At 41.8% G+C, this 17365-nt stretch overlaps 1 protein-coding gene across 9 annotated transcripts in view; it reads right to left on the minus strand.

Moving 5' to 3' along the window:
- MAP4 (microtubule associated protein 4) overlaps positions 1 to 17365 on the minus strand; it is a 258149-nt gene that overhangs the window by 21172 nt on the left and 219612 nt on the right. For all 9 annotated transcript variants that reach the window (XM_054016829.1, XM_054016827.1, XM_054016833.1 and 6 more), the window contains 3 exons: positions 4806 to 4906; positions 3459 to 3671; positions 801 to 978 (listed from right to left, as the gene is read on the minus strand). In XM_054016829.1, coding sequence (XP_053872804.1) covers positions 801 to 978; positions 3459 to 3671; positions 4806 to 4906 — 492 coding nt within the window. The remainder of the gene's footprint in view (positions 1 to 800; positions 979 to 3458; positions 3672 to 4805; positions 4907 to 17365) is intronic.

Genomic DNA, 17365 nt, shown 5'->3' on the forward strand with positions numbered 1-17365 from the left:
CAACACATACAAACCAACAGAAAAATATTTCCATAGATAACAACAGAAATTTACAGATCGGCAAAATAAAAAAAAATGCTGCTGGTGAACTTAGAGTTTGATTTAAGGGTATTTACTTGATTATTTTGACATGTGATGTTGACAATTTGTGTTTTAGACTTTTATGAAAAGCTTTAACTTTTTGAACTTCAACATCTACTGTCAATAAATAATGTTATGACCCCTCTTATTGTCTGACCACCCCATAATTTCCTGTGAAAATTTTAAATAGACAAAAATAAAAAATGCTTAAAAACAAAACGTTAATATCTGTTGAAGTTACAAAAAAATAAAAATCTAATTCTGCCAAGCCTACATATTCAGGAGGTCAGAATGGATCATCTAATGGTCCCCTTCCGGTCTCAGACTCTGAATTTATGAAACTTAAATTTTCTGTCCCCTATGTCTATGCATCTGCCTACCACCATCTCTACACCCCTATCACACTTCAAGTTCACACCTACCACAGCTCAAGCAGCCCTCACCATTTGTGGCCAAAAATGTGATAGTTTTATTTGCAACTGAAGAACTAGCCACTTTATTTAATGGCGGCCTAAATGTGACAAACTTTTGGGGCCAGAGAAGTGCAAGCGTGGAATTTGCTGATTATTGCCTCAGTTCAAACTGTCAGGGGCGCTATGAGCTGCAAGAGGTGGCTACATTTCTGTGAACTAATCCAAATACTAACATTTTTCAACAGAAGCTAGCAACAGTTTAGAAAGAAAGGGCGCTCGTCCTGAGCTCAGCAGGGCAATGCTTACATGTTGGCCTTTTGGGTGGGGAAGTAGCAGTGTTTCTCAGACCGGAGGCTGTTGTAACTGGAGACGCTGCAGTTGTCCTGGGCGTGGCAGGGCTGCCCTTTACAGCAGCTCGAGGTGTCGTAGCAGACAGTGGCTTTGAAAGTGAGGTCCGTTTGTCTGGGCTCTTCGCATCTGTTACCTGGTAAGAAAAGGCTACACTGAAACCGATGGCCCATTTACAAACAGTACTCTCAAGATGTAGCTGAAAGAGAACTTGGAAAGTGCTGAAATTCCTTTTCAAAAGTGCTGAAGCACAATTGTTTGGATTCTTAAATACATAAGCTAGCCACTGCTAAGAAAAGTTCTGTAACATGGAAAATTCTAAAACAAATGTCCTATAGTACATGAAAACCTGCGGCTGGCTATTCTTAGTGAAGGACAGGGAGGTTGGGGCACCCTAAAATTCATTATTCAGTATCTGGGAAGCTCCACTAGATTCCCGAGCTGACAGGAGTAGTCCATTTGTAGACTTGCACAAAGTATTTATTTTGAGCTCCACTGTTTTTTCAGTCATTAGTTCCCTAGCATCACGTCACTCACTAACCTCTGGGAGAGGACGCTATTTAATTACAGGCCAAAATGCTTTCCAGGCTAAAAAGGCATTTGGCAGATCATCTGGAACACAATAGATGAATCAATTTATGAACAACTGACCCATCAGGAAAATGGAGAGTGGTTTGTTCCTTCCTGGAAAACTAAACAGGTGGGACGATTTGACTGCAACATCAACAGAAATTGGAAATAATTTAGAAGTGGTTATTTGGGAAAGGAGGGGCAGGGGAGTTACACAATATTAGGTAATGACTCAGAATTTCTGCGGTATTATGGCTTACCTAAAATCAATTTTAAGAAGTGTTTTAAATTTATGATTAATGATAATTTTAGAAAAGTAACTATGGAAGAAGGAAGTGAAAGTGGGATTACCTACCCAAAAATCAGTATTTCCATCAAAATATATATTGGCTTTGTTCAGACAGACAAAGACACATATATTTGCCCTTTTGTAACCACCTGTATAGGGGACACTCAAACACAATCCGTTAGATCTGTGTTTGACAGTGAAGGCCTTAAACACACTGATGAATGTAAAGATTTACAGCTGAAATTTATTTTAACATTCCTTTGCAGTTTTTGTACTACTGCATGAGAATATACACATGAAGTTGTTATAAACAAAAATGTCTTGTTTCAAATTGGATGTAAATGTAAGCACCTAGATGTAATAGTTGATTAAATTTAAACATCTGGAGATGATGCAGTGAGAGGTAAAGTAAACGGTTTTATTTTCCTAGCTGAGTGAGGAGCAGAAAGTCCATTAGATTTTTAAATTGCTCCAATTTAATAATCTCTGATGCAATTACAAACAAGAACTTTAAAAAAAATATTTGTATTTTGTCAGTGTCCCTTTAAAAGTCTGGTGTTCTACAAATACCAAATACACACTGCACAACCCACTTACAGGTCACAATCAGCATGGGGGACATTGGAGACAGGCTTCCAGTTCTCTACATTGAGTGCTTATATCCTTCTTTAGCTCTAGGATATGATGCTTTAGAGTTGACTGGCACGTGAATGACCACAGAATTACAACCTGCAAGCATTTACTGGGCAGATCAATTAATAAGTCGTATCTAATGGCATCCATCATCATGGTATCTGGGCCCTATCGAAATTACATAAAGTGACATTGAATTGGAAGGATTGCACCCAATCCACAAACACCATTAGGGTATGTACGTGTGGGGTGGGGAGGTTATTCCTGCAGCTCATCTCAAGGGGAGTGTTGGTAGGTCATTCTTCCGGGGATTTATTTGGGAAGACATTGGAGAAGATTTCACAGAGCTATTTATGAGTGGAAGCATCTCTATTCGGTCACCTCGTCTATACCCCTGCTTTGTGTCACAACTGATATTACCTAAAATGGGTGATTAGTCTGTGTCTTGAAGACATCCAATGATGGTAGATTTCCACAACCTGTTTCGGCAGCTTCTTCCAGTCCCTTATTAATATTTAAGATGACTTTTCCCTACCATAGCTTAAACCCAATTTTACTGTAATAGTCTCTGCTTTGCCTTGTTAGACTGTAGCTATCCAGTACTCTTAACCTTTCCCCTTCCTACTTCCCAGTGGTCTTATTTACCCTCTGTTTTACCAGTTTTCTTGTTGACTTATTTGGTCTAGCTCTTTTTATAGAATGTGGAGTTGAACATTAACATTAAGTTCCCAATTCAATCACATTAATTCAACAGTTTTCTGAAGTATATAATGCAGAACAAAGAAGGTTACAGGCTTTTGTTTTAAATTTAAAAAAATAAAAAATTTTCTTGAGCACCTTTTAGTAGTTCATGATAATAACTACCAAAACACAGAGGAAAGTTTCAATGCTCTCCTGCTCTTCCTACTCCTCAGTGCCAAAATACATATTCTGCTCAGATCCATGGAGGCAAAACCTTTGTCCATGCAGATCTGTTAGCAAGATCAGGCTTTAATCTTATTGTTCTCTCTAGAACTATGCTACCCTTTGATTCCTGTTGACTGTTGCTAGTCAGATAAAAGTTACCTGGATTTTGGTCTACAAGCCTTGGAGCTTCAATGTGCAAGTGAAATATTCTCTCTTACCTTTGGTTTAGTGTCTTTAGGAGTTAAAGTGGAGGGACGTGTAGTACTGGTGGCTGAGCGTTTGGGAGTAGTGGCTGAAGTAGGACCTGCAGTAGGACTGGTGGGTTTTTTGTTTTGGCCAGTTGTGGTAGAAGCTGGCCGCTTGGGGCTTGTAGTGGACAGAGGCTTGGTTTTCGTTGCTGCAGGTTTTGCTGATGGTGTGGATGCTGAAGGCTTTACATTTTTCAAAAAGCAACATCCAATGTAAACACAAACACAGACAAAAAGAAAAAAAAACAGCGCATTGTAAACAAAAATGTTAAGCAGCAAGGAACATAAAATGCTATTTAGAGGAAACAAAAACATTAAACGTCCTGTTTTCTGAGCGTAACAAAAGAAAGGCCGGGAGCTGGCATATAACATTGACAGGAAATAATGTATTACCAGCTTTACAGATGGGGAATAGCAATGCTGGGACCAGGATTTTGCCCTCTGAAGTGAATAAGAGTTTTGCTATTAAATTCAATGGGACCAGAATTTGGCCCAGAGACAATGAAGGCTCCAGAAGAGAGTCAGTGGTGGAGCTGCAATTAATACTTGGAGTTCCTGACATTTAGTCCTATGCTCAATGAATGGGACATTTCTGTCTAATTGTACATATATAATGCAGTGCAAGATCTAAATCCTAAACTAATCTAAATCAATGGCCAAATTCCCAATGTCTTCAGTGTGACCTGGATTCAGCCTTAGGTATCAACTCTTAATAAAAATTGGAGCTTAGTTGTTTAAAGCCTATTCCTTTGGATTTGTCAGGTGACAACGTGAATGAGAGTAAAACCATGGCATTCACTGATAGAGAGATTACTGTTTGGGTTCAAAACTTCAGTAAGAGTTCTGGTTCAGACTGCTGCCATCTCTTTGAGGTAGAGACCATCTGTTTGTACAATGCCAAGCAGACTAGAGCCCCAAGTCCTGATGGGGACCCCTGGATGCTACTGAAATATAAATAAATTAATAATAACGAAACTATCAAGTGGATCAAAATTTGAATGTTCTTGAAATGTCATTATGAAAATGTATTGTTCTCCCCACCATGGACATTGCCTAATTTATTATTTTACATTTAAATTGAGCATAAATTTGTTGGGCTAAATCCTGTTTCAATTAGATTTACTGAAGGCCAATTTGTTTGTAACTTTACAATTGAATTACATTGTTTGGTGTTCAAATGAAATATTTCCCAGAAGCCACTAGCTCAGAAAAGAGAACGATATCATCACAGCTTAAGAAGCAAGGAGTAAAGCAAGCAGGGGAAACCAAACCCACAGAGCTGGGTATAAAGAAGCCATGAAATAATGGCACACCTACCTTGGTCTTCTTCTCAGGGCTTGGAGGAAGCTCTTTGTTTGGAGGTGCTGTGATGTCACTTCCCGTCAGAAGCTCCACCGGTTTTATCTCTTCTGGTTTTGCTGACCAAAAGAAGACGACACCCATATATATTTTAAACTTCATTTACATTCATTTATTTTAAAAATGCTACTATAATGGCATTGAAGGACAAATACTGCACAAAGAGCAGCTAAGGTTATATGATGGCTGCTTCTGGAAAGGCTCTTGGGAGTTGGAATGCCTTTCGTGAGCCTTTCCAGAGATCACGAACTTCCCAAATACCCAAATGGTTTAACTAGAGAAACTAACAGCTGACCCAACAAGCCATTATTAACATCTGTAGAAAAACTCTCTTTAGTGTCTATAGGAAAACTCATTGTCTAATAAGTTGTACCTAAAAACCGTTAGGTATATAGGTTGCTTATTTACTTGGACCAATTTCAGCCCAGAATATAAAACCCCAAAATATAAAACTGCTTTTATGCTGTCCCTGTTTTATACCCACACTAGTGATACTGCTAGCACTTTTCTCTGACTTTAGTTCCTCTTATGTCACACTATATGGCAGTTCCCCACATCCAAAATTTTACACTCTGAATACGGGAGATTCGCAGCAGCCAAAGTAATTTGACTGTTATAGCAGTAGAGGTTAAAAAGGTAAAGTAGAGATGTGGCAATTAGGTTTAGACATCAAATAAATAGTACAGAAATGTATTAGTACAGAAGTTGTTAGACTTATCATGCTTTGGCATTGAATGTTTCACAGCACAAAAAGCTTTAATTTATGGGTTACAAAGTCAAGGGATGCCAGGATTTTGACTGCAATTTCTAGTTTTCTTCACTGTTCTTCTTCCAACAAAAGATGTGATTAAATTCCCAGCCATCAAAATTATATGTACTGACTCTCACAAAGAAGTAGGGCTATAGTTATGTTAAATGTGTCCTTGTCCACTTCCAAAAAATTTATCTGAAAACACTGTCCAAACACCAGTGAAAGACAAATCCCCCCCGCAAAAAAAACCCAAGCAAAACCCTTTTAAATAGCAACCTAATGATATTTTTCTTCCCAAATCTTTTAATTTGGCACAAAATAGAAAAGCACTTGAAGATCTAAAGTGGAGTAACTATAACAGAAAATTGCAATTTGCACCCTGCAATGCATTAAAAAAAAGTACAGAAACATCTGCTTCACCATCCCCAGAGTTTTATAATACCAGAGTCCGCTACACTATGAAGTGATTTACTGTTGCACTTCCAGTGGTATCTGAACTCTATGAACCATGTGGCCCACAAAACCCTTCACAAGTTTACTCAGTTTCCCTTGTCATCTGGAGAGTAAGATGCAGAATATTTGTATTTCTAAACATAAGAACATAAGGTATTTCTAAAAAAAAAAAAGAACATCCATTATGCAACAGCTTGTCATGTTGTACGACCATGGTAAGGATCTACTGGAACAGTTGTGTGGTAAGCTGAACAATGAAAAGAGCCCTTCCCAAGGTCTTCCAAGAATTGCTGTGTACATTTCATATTTTCTGGCTTGCACATTTCACAGAGGCAAAGCAGAACTGGTTTTGCTCACCCAAAGCATGTTTAGTTTCTTACCTGATTTTGTCTACTTGGTGTTGCTCCATGATGCTTAATGTTTTCTCCCCCCTGTACTAATTACAGGGGGCTTTTTTCTTGCATTATATTTGGCCTTTCTCCTTGAAAGGTCATCGAGTCCAGCCCCCTGCCTTCAGTAGCAGGACCAAATACTGATTTTGCCCCAGATCCCTAAGTGGCCCCATCAAGGATTGAACTCTCAACCCTGGGTTTAGCAGGCCAATGCTCAAACCACTGAGCTATCCCTTCCCCACACTCCTTGGATTATGCCTTGGTTGAATCTCACTCCAACCAAGGCACAATCAGAATGAAAATTCTGAGACAATGGTGTTAAGGTTCTAAAAATTTAACAATAACTTAAGGGGAAGAAAGTCTTAACAGAACACTGAAGTTTAAAAAAAAAAATCATGCCACCTAGGAAAGCCTGGATATTTTAAAATGATACAGCTACACTGTATCATCAAGGTGATGGTGCTACATTGGGGGATGTCACTATTACATTATGAATTAGAAGGTGATTTGTGTAGATAATCATTAGTTACCTTCTTACACATGCCAGGCTGGTGGAGTGCAGCAGCAATTTCCGACCACAAAGGGCCAACCAAGAAAACAGCATTTGTGCAGGTGTCTACTTTCCATTATTATCCATTGTAAACTTGGATGGGGAAGCGGGGGGTTGGCAGGGCCTCAAGGGACATTAGACGGGCATTTTTGTTTTACATTCTCTTTCTTTCATTTAATTAACCACCCAACACGCTCATCAGTACATTTGCCTTCGTTCATCATTTAATTACTAGGCTGCTCTCTTTTCAAACATGGAGCACAGCACTGCCTGGGAAGATTTGCTAGTTACAGGGAATATTAGGAAAAGCTGCCAAATCTTAATCAAATTTGTTCATTAGTCTGTAAGAATCATTGAGGAGACCTTTCAGTTTGCTAGCTCCCCCAGTCACAGCAGTTAACCTTACCAAAAAGGTATTTCAAGGACATTTTTGTTCAAAGCTACAATGAAGTCTATTGCTACACTCTCCTGAGTAGAATTCTGTCTTTGTCTACTCCAGCTCTTGCTTCTCACTGAGTTTGCTGACGGTGAAACAACTCAGCTCAGCTGATCCAGCACAGAGAATCCAATTAATCTCTTTGGGGAAAAGTGAGAAGGGAATTTGAAGGAGAAAGAAAAAGGACATTCCACATAATGACCTGGCACTGAGAAAATGACTTGTATAATGCTGGGATCAATTGTACTGGCCATACTATTACTCCATGTAATCACAGCAATGGGAATAGCCGGTAGGATACTGTAACTCTATTCTTCCTTTTCCCAAAATGAGCCATTCATTAATCCAAACATAAATAAGCATGGAAATGATAAAACTTTTATTACATTTTAATTTAAGATAGTACAATCTGCCCCTGCCTCTCAGAATTTCCAGTAAATGAACTTTCCTATTGGAGAAAACTTCCTCAAACTATCTTGACTTGAGACATCAAAGCAATTACGGAAATCCAAAATAATTTAACACTGCATCTCTAACTCCAATGCTGTCTTTACAAAAGCCTTGAATGTAAATCAAACCCAAAGGAAAGTTGTAATGTTAAATAATTAGTGCATGATATTAGCATTAATGGGCACATTCAAGCATGCATTAAAAACTCTCTATAAACACCGTCAGCAGAACATGGCAGTTTCAGAGTTCAGGAGCTGCTGCTGATCACAGGTGTGGCTGGTAAGTGCCACCTGTTACTAAAGTTGCTCACTTTCCATTATAAGACCCTGTTTTCAGTTGCTTATAAAACTTTGCCAAATGAACCATCTGGGCTGATATTTTATGTTCTGGGTTTCTGCCTCAGGCTTTTAATTTCACCCAAACTGGTTCAGCCATTTCTGAGAATGAAGCTAGGGAAAAGAGGAAGTTACCTTGTGCAGTAATGATGGTTCTTTGAGATGTGTCCCCCGATGGGTGCTCCATGACCCACCCACCTCCCCTCTACTTCGCAGCTCTTGTCAAGGACTTTGCGGCAGAGAAGGAACTGAGGGGGGTTTGCCCACGCAGCACTGGTTAGCCTCGTGGCAGAGCACGAGGGCAGGGACAGCGCATGTGCAGGCCGAATGGACACTGCTACCAAAGTTCTCCGATCAGCAGCACAGTGGAGCACCCATAGGGACACTACTTGAATAAGAAATAAATTTTACCCATGTTAAAAAGTTCTGGCAACCCTTTGATAACCTCTAGCGCCCACATGCTTTGGAGTAGGGACTTGAAATTTGGCAGAAGTAGTCTTTTGCCAACCCAGTGAACATCTGCCCAAATTTGGCCAAGTTATAAGCCTGTGGGAAAAAATGGCAGTTCACACATGATCAGTTGAAACTTTGATTTTAGCAGCTAAAATTTCAGAAGATTCTGTGCTCAGTGAGCATGCTCAAACCTCTGACAGCTCCGAGTGCTTACCAGATTGCACATGCGCCATCCCCACAGAGCACGCTCTTCAGCCCAAGGCTTCAGGGTCAAAACCAGTCTTTCCCTGTAATGGCTGCTCCCAGCAGTTCCAAACCAGGATGGGGCTGGGCACTGGAACTGAGAACAGGGAGCCTGTTTCTCCTGTGCTCTCAGTGACCCCTCTTCTGCTATTCAGGCAATGTGGAAGAACCACCACCTGATCTGAATGCAGGAGGTCAGGAATAGATTGGGACACAAGGTCTGGAGGGGGGTTGAGAAAGGAGACTTTGGTCAGTTTGGAACTGCGATGAGGTAAGGCTCACCTGACTCTGAAGTGGGGTGTGGGGGGGAAGATGGGCAAAGCCAAGAGGGAAGAAAGGACATGATAAAAGGGAGAGACATTTGCCATGCTCTCTCTCTCTCCACGTCCATCTACAGACACCACACCAAGTGACTGAAGCACTGATCAAAGTGGAGAGCCTGCCTGAAGAGCATCCAGCCAGCCTGAGGTGAGAAGCACCTAAGTTTGTAAGGGCACTGAAAGTGTTACGATCAGCTTAGAATGCGTTTTGCTTTTATTTCATTTGACCAAATCTGACTTGTTATGCTTTGACTTATAATCACTTAAAATCTATCTTTATAGTTAATAAATTTGTTTGTTTATTCTACCCGAAGCAGTGCATTTGGTTTGAAGTGTGTCAGAGGTTCCCCCTGGGATAACAAGCCTGGTACATATCAATTTCTTTGTTAAATTGATGAACTCATATAAGCTTGCAGCATCCAGCAGGCATAACTGGGCACTACAAGACGGAGGTTCCTCGGGTTGTGTCTGGGGGAGTGGTAGCTCAGCGGTTTGAGCATTGGCCTGCTAAACCCAGGGTTGTGAGTTCAATCCTTAAGGGGGCCACTTAGGGATCTGGGGCAAAATCAGTACTTGGTCCTGCTAGTGAAGGCAGGGGGCTGGACTCAATGACCTTTCAGGGTCCCTTCCAGTTCTATGAGATAGATATATCTCTATTTATAGATATTGGCTAGTGTCATTTGCTTGCACAATCCCAGGAGCAGCTGACATGCCAGAGGCTGTGCGTGAACAGCCCAGGAGTGGGGGTTCTCACTGCAGAGCAGGGTAAGACTGGCTCCCAGAGTCAAGGATTGGAGTGGCCAAGCAGATCACCAGTCCAGATAACACCAGAGGGGAACGTCACACCAACCCTGCTGGCGAACAAGGTGGGTGTGTGGCAGGGTGCTGCTGCAAACACACCTCATCAGCCCCTGTCACGCCAGCCCCAATCAGGGGGGATCGATTGGGGCTGGTTGAAAAGCCTCATGGCTGCCTGGCGATTGACAGCACCTGCCAGCCTGATAGGCCAAGAACTACAACGGCTGGGAAGGAGCCAGAGGGAGCAGGGGCAGCCAGAGAGAGAGGAGGTCAGTCAGGGAGGGAGGTGGAAGCCCTCGAGCTGGTTACTGACCCAGCCTGTGGCAGGCAAGAAACCTGTACGGATTGTATACAATTGGACACCAGTGGTGGGAAAACGTGTAAAGAATAAAGGACACTGGTGTTACACAGAGCTGAAGTCTCCCTGGACTTATTTGGGAGGGCAGCTGGGCCAGAAGAAGAGGGGCCGGCTGTGCACCCCATGACATGTGGAGGCTTGTCCAGGATCCTTTTGTGCCAGAGCTATAGTTTAGTGACTTGGGGATGGAGGGAACCCTGCAGTGGCAGACTCAGCAGCAAGAGGAGATGCAGAAGACGCTGCAGGCCTTCCAGCAATCCCACCAGATGGAGAGACAGGCTCTACCCACCTGGCAGGCTGAGCAGCAGAGGACTGTACAGGCCTTTATTAAGGAGCAGGAGGGGGTGCAGCAACAACTCCTGCAGAAACTGGTGAGTTCCTTGGGGGGAGATGGCACCCACACTATGGGGTTGGGCCTTTGTAAAATGGGCCCTGCCCTGATGATGACCCCGACGCCTTCCTCTGCTGTGGGCACCAGATGGGACAGGGCAACCTGGGCTCTACAGCTAGCCCCCATATCTCACTGGGGAGGTACAGGCTGCATATATGGTCCTGACTGATGCACAAGTCAGGGAGTATGACACCATGAAGGGGGCCGTCCTAGACCAGGTGGGGCTTTCGTCAGAGAAATATCCACAGACATTTCAGTCGGCCAGGTGGACAGGGCGTGTGGCCCGGGCCTTCGCCCAGAAATTGATGGACTGGGCCACACGGTGGTTGTGGCCCAACACCCAAACGGTGGAGCAGATCACGGACCAGGTGATACTGGAACAGTTTGTGCATGGCCTCCCAGAGAACATGTGAGTCTGGGACTGGCAACACCAGCAGTCAAGCTGATGGAGGAATATGCACTGGGAGAAAGAGGGCAAGTAACCCAAAGCATGGGGGCGAGACCCCTATATGGGTGGACCCCAGTGAGAGGGAGGACCTACGGCCCCAGGAGAAGGGGATCTAGACCCTAGACAACAGCCAGGAAAGAGACCGCACAGGAGTAGAAGGGGGACCAAAGGAGCACCCTGGATTAGAATCCTCAGGGGAAGAGACCCCAGGGGCAGAGGGGGAGGGACCTAAGGAAGGCCTGAAGAACCAGGCCCAGAAGAAGAGGGGCCGGCCATGCACTCTGTGATAGGGTGTCAATACAGTGCCACATGATGGAATTTGCTTTTTCAGTTTGCTATTTTAAAAACCCATAAAATTATGCGTACGCGTGTACACACATTCACAAACTATGTTAAAAGAACATTAAGGTTGCAAAAATCAAGCACTCAGAAATTTTGAAATTCCCCAAGCTCACCACCCTGCAAATTTTCAGGGCCGAGTTTTAGGATAAAGGGCAATTAGAGCACCAGCCAATATGACCATGGAACCATAGGCTATGACCAGTTAAAGAGATTTTGAGATTTCAGTTAATGACTGGAAATCTCCTGGTGAAAAAGGGCACTTTCCTTCCACTGATCTTCAACTGGCGTCCTCTAAAGATCAGATTTCTCTAATCCATCTAGACTTCCAGTACCAAACCACGTCTGACCTCCATATCAGGTAAAAATGAACATTTAAGGTAGGACCAGAAGCATACAGCAATTAATCTCGCTGCACCCTACATGTCTCTCTCCATTCTGAGCCTAGCAATCCAAGGCACATAACTTCCCCATTCCATGATGGTAGCAAGAACCGGGCTGCTTATTCCATCTCGGCTATGGCTGATGCCTAAATAAGAGCTTTCAGCATGCAGGAGGGTAACTGAATTGCTCAGCAGGGAAACATGAGGATGTCAACATGGATGATGGGGCAGATCGCTTGATAAATTGCCCTGTTCTGTTCATTCCCTCTGAAGCATCTGGCACCGGCCACTGTCGAAAAACAGGATACTGGGCTAGGTGGATTATTTGTCTGATCTAGTATGGCCATTCTTATGTTCAATCAGGGAAGGATGAGACTTATCAGTCATGCCAATCTTTTGAGTTGGCACCACCGCCATTTCCCTGAATAACCCAGTAGCAATACTGCTTTCCACTAACAAAAGGCACCATTGCAGGCACATGTGTTGAACACGGAGACCAAGTGTCATGGTTTTTAAACTTACAATTGTTCGGTCTAAACGGGATAATACATACTTCACAGGACTACTGTGGGCATTAAGTGATCAGTGTTTGTATAGCATATTGGAAACACAAGGCATTGTGTAAGTGCTAACTATGATGGTCACTCAACAGGATGGGGTAGTTAAATAGCTACAAATGCTTTCAAGACTAGTTTTATCTGAAAAGGAACTGGTTTAAAACAATGAATAACCTGGCACATAACTAAGATTGAATGGGCCATTTACCGTTTATGGAAGTGTTACTCTGTTTAAAGTCTCAAATATTTATTACTATCTCAGAGTTACATTGGGAACTGAATGGAGAAAGATGTCTGCACTGTAAATGATTAATTACATATCTTCTTGAAGTCTGGTAATGTGACCGAGGACATGAACTGAATGATTAAATCAAGTTTCTCCCAACTCGAAGGGACACTAAGGAAACTTTCTCTCACACAAATGTATTTCTAAAATCAAAAGGGAATGGAGCATCTTGCATCAGCAAAACAAGGAAGAGAGAAAAAGGAAGTTTCCATTTCCGGAATGACCTGAAGGAAGAATGACATGGAAATATTCTTAATCACATCAATAGATCTCAACAAAGTTACTAAAGCCGGGTAAGCATTATTCCCCCCCGCCCCTTTTTTTTTTATAGGTGCAGAAATGGAGGCACAGAGAGGTTGTGACTTGGCCTAAACGTAGACTACAGATCTCCAAACTTCCAAGTCCCTACTACAATCCATTTGACGAGAACAATCCTCTCATGGAAGCTACTGTCCTTAGTGAAAAAGCTACGATGGACACACTCTGTGCTTGAATAGCTTTACAGTTTATGTTCTCGTCTCTTTCCTAATCATAGTTTTAAAGATAGGCATGTTATAGAAGTACACTCACAGACATGTATCTAGATTGTGTCACTGCTTTGCTGTCATACGTTTTATAGATCTAAAAAGTATTTTAGAAGATACTCTGAAACCTAGTTTAAATATTGTGCACCAGCTGGTACAACAAAGAAAAAACACTATCAAAGTTCATTCTAAGGCCAAGAACGACACATGAAAAATACATCTGCATCTTAAAGTCTCAAAGCAGGGAACTGTATTTACAGCTACAATTCTTAAGCCTCCGGGGACGTCTGGCTGAATTAAAATAGTGAGCACAAGCTAGGAAACGGGGGTGGAGATGGAAGGTAGGAATGATTATACGCAGCATGTTTGAAAAAAGGGTCTCTGATAAGGTGAGGTCTTATTTTCCATATATTTTTCTTTAAAACTTTATAAACTCTTAGTGTATCAAAAATATTTGGGAGTAGCAGCTCATTAATACTTAAATCCTTGTCCTCCTACTCATCTCCTGGGAGACACTTCAGTTTTATGCAAATGATTTATTTCATCTGCCTGGCACCTATTGGCTGATTATGTTTGAGTCATTAATGTGCCTCAAAATGGAGGCATAGCCTCATTCACAAGCCTATTTGAATATGGCTATGCACTCAGCTCCGTATGCTTCCCAGCAAGGGATATTCAGCAGGCTAAACTGAACTGAAACATCTTTCACTGAAATAGCTCCATAATTCTCAAAATGGATTTTCTGTTGATGGCTTTAATCCTTAAAAATAGCAGATTAAGCAATAAGGGAATGATCATCCTTACTCTCCTTTTGAAACTAAAATACAACCAAACAGCCTTTGAAACAAAATGTATCCCCCACAAAAAGCTACTGCACCAGCACAGCAAAAATCAACACCACTTCAACCTTTCCTTTGTCTAAGACTCTTAAGACAAAGTTTATCTACAAATAGAACACAGCTCAATTTAAACAGAGGTACAATCCTCACCCCTCCCCTTTCTAAAAAAAGGCTAAAGAAAATGTAAGTCTCTTTGACCCAAATACAGAATCACTAAGCATTTTATCTGGCAGAGAATGTAACTCAATCAGCCCGTACACATTCACTTAATATCAAGTATTGAGAACATCCGATTTATACCTCTCTGCCTGATTTCTGTGCATTTAGGCTCATTTATTGAAGCTCTATACTTCATCCAAACAAGAAAAAGCAGGAGGAACTGGAGGGATGGGGGGAGGAAGGGGGGAACTTGGCTCAATGTCCATTAGCAACTATGAAATCCAACTATCATGAGCACTGGAGAAAAATACATACTATTCTCCAAACTCAGCCTTATGCGCGCAAGCCTGATAAGATAAACTTCTATATTTAGAGATAAATAATGTAAATATACTCTACTTGTAGGGATATAAAAGAAGATACTAACAGTGATTCCCCCAAGTGACAGTGACCCCCTCATAATTTGTCCCCCACACTTTAAAATCCAACAGTTTCACCAAGTACAAAAATCTCTTGGGTCTTCTGTTAAAACTTGTAAGCTACTGTCTGTAGAAACCATTGATTATATCTATCCTGTGAAAGATACTTTATTACTATGTAAAACTTACAAACAAGTTAATTGACTTTGTTCTTGAAAAAAGCAACAGAGGGTCCTGTGGCACCTTTGAGACTAACAGAAGTATTGGGAGCATAAGCTTTGGTGGGTAAGAACCTCACTTCTTCAGATGCAAGTAGCTCTTTCGGCCACAGCATCACATCGGGAACTCATGTTCAGCTCATTATCCACCATGACCCCAAAGTTTTTTTTTAGCATCACAGCTCCTCAGGCTAGAGCTGCTCACCTTGTAAGTATGGCCTGAATTCTTTGTTCCTAGATGTATACATTTATGTTTAGTCGTATTAAAATGCATATTATTTGCTTGAGACCAGTTTACTAAGTGATCCAAATTGCTCTGAATCAGTGACTGCCCTTTCCATTATTTACAACTCTCCCAATTTGTGTATAAGTTGCAAATTTTAGCAGTGATGATTTTATGTTTTCTTCAAAAAGTTATTGATAAAAATGTTACACGGGACAGAACCAAGAACTGATCCCTTCAGGACCCACCAGAAACAGACCACTTGATGATTCCCTGTTTACTTACAGTTTCACAGAATCACAGAAATGTAGGGCTCGAAGGGACCTCGAAAGATCATCAAGTCCAGCCCCTTACACTGATGTGGACAAAGTAAACCTAGAACATCCCTGATGAGAGTTTGTCCATCCTATTCTTAAACGCTTCCAGTGATGGGGAGTTCACAACTTTCCATGAAAGCCTATTCCGGAGCTTAACTACCCTTACAGCAAAATTTTCTTCAGAAAATAACTGAAATACAAATGGAAAAAATGATTAAAATCAATTATTTAAATCAAGGCTTTCCATTTGATTTAAATAGCTGATTTAAATCACCTTTATTTAAATCAGTCTATCGGATACAGCCTTGTAGTTAGAAAGTTTCTCCTATTATCTAACTTAAATCTCCCTTGCTGCAGATTATGCTGATGCTTTTTGTCCTACCTGCAGTGGACATGGAAAATAACTGATCCCCATCCTCTTCTCACCTGATCTGGCTCTTTTTTTCAACTCTGTGAAACTGGGCCTATTAAAGCAGCAAGTTTATATAATATTGGTCTGGCCTTTATTCTGCTTGCACATTATAAATGTGATCAAGTCATAGATTCATAGATTCTAGGACTGGAAGGGACCTCGAGAGGTCATCGAGTCCAGTCCCCTGCCCGCATGGCAGGACCAAATACTGTCTAGACCATCCCTGATAGACATTTATCTAACCTACTCTTAAATATCTCCAGAGATGGAGATTCCACAACCTCCCTAGGCAATTTATTCCAGTGTTTAACCACCCTGACAGTTAGGAACTTTTTCCTAATGTCCAACCTAGACCTCCCTTGCTGCAGTTTAAACCCATTGCTTCTTGTTCTATCCTTAGAGGCTAAGATGAACAGGTTTTCTCCCTCCTCCTTATGACACCCTTTTAAATACCTGAAAACTGCTATCCTGTCCCCTCTCAGTCTTCTCTTTTCCAAACTAAACAAACCCAATTCTTTCAGCCTTCCTTCATAGGTCATGTTCTCAAGACCTTTAATCATTCTTGTTGCTCTTCTTTGGACCCTTTCCAATTTCTCCACATCTTTTTTAAAATGCGGTGCCCAGAACTGGACACAGTACTCCAGCTGAGGCCTCATCAGAGCAGAATAGAGCGGAAGAATGACTTCTCGTGTCTTGCTCACAACACACCTGTTAATACATCCCAGAATCATGTTTGCTTTTTTTGCAACAGCATCACACTGTTGACTCATATTTAGCTTGTGGTCCACTATAACCCCTAGATCCCTTTCTGCCGTACTCCTTCCTAGACAGTCTCTTCCCATTCTGTATGTGTGAAACTGATTTTTCCTTCCTAAATGGAGCACTTTGCATTTGTCTTTGTTAAACTTCATCCTGTTTAACTCAGACCATTTCTCCAATTTGTCCAGATAATTTTGAATTATGACCCTGTCCTCCAAAGCAGTTGCAATCCCTCCCAGTTTGGTATCATCCGCAAACTTAATAAGCGTACTTTCTATGCCAATATCTAAGTCGTTGATGAAGATATTGAACAGAGCCGGTCCCAAAACAGACCCCTGCGGTACCCGACTCGTTATGCCTTTCCAGCAGGATTGGGAACCATTAACAACAACTCTCTGAGTACGGTTATCCAGCCAGTTATGCACCCACCTTATAGTAGCCCCATCTAAATTGTATTTGCCTAGTTTATCAATAAGAATATCATGCGAGACTGTATCAAATGCCTTACTAAAGTCTAGGTATACCACATCCACTTGTAAGCTATTAATTTCTAGTCCTGCAACACACAGCCCTTGGAGATAGTACTGAGGACCCATTGGTCTGAAGTTATGTGGGACCACGCCCTGAGGAAGGCAAACAATCGGTTGCAGAACACAAACTTTATTAAATCGGTGGGGGTCTCCCTGGCAACAGGCCTAGTGCCCC

Source organism: Malaclemys terrapin, chromosome 2 (genome assembly GCF_027887155.1).
Source record: "Malaclemys terrapin pileata isolate rMalTer1 chromosome 2, rMalTer1.hap1, whole genome shotgun sequence".
Classification (NCBI taxonomy): Eukaryota; Metazoa; Chordata; order Testudines; family Emydidae; genus Malaclemys; species Malaclemys terrapin.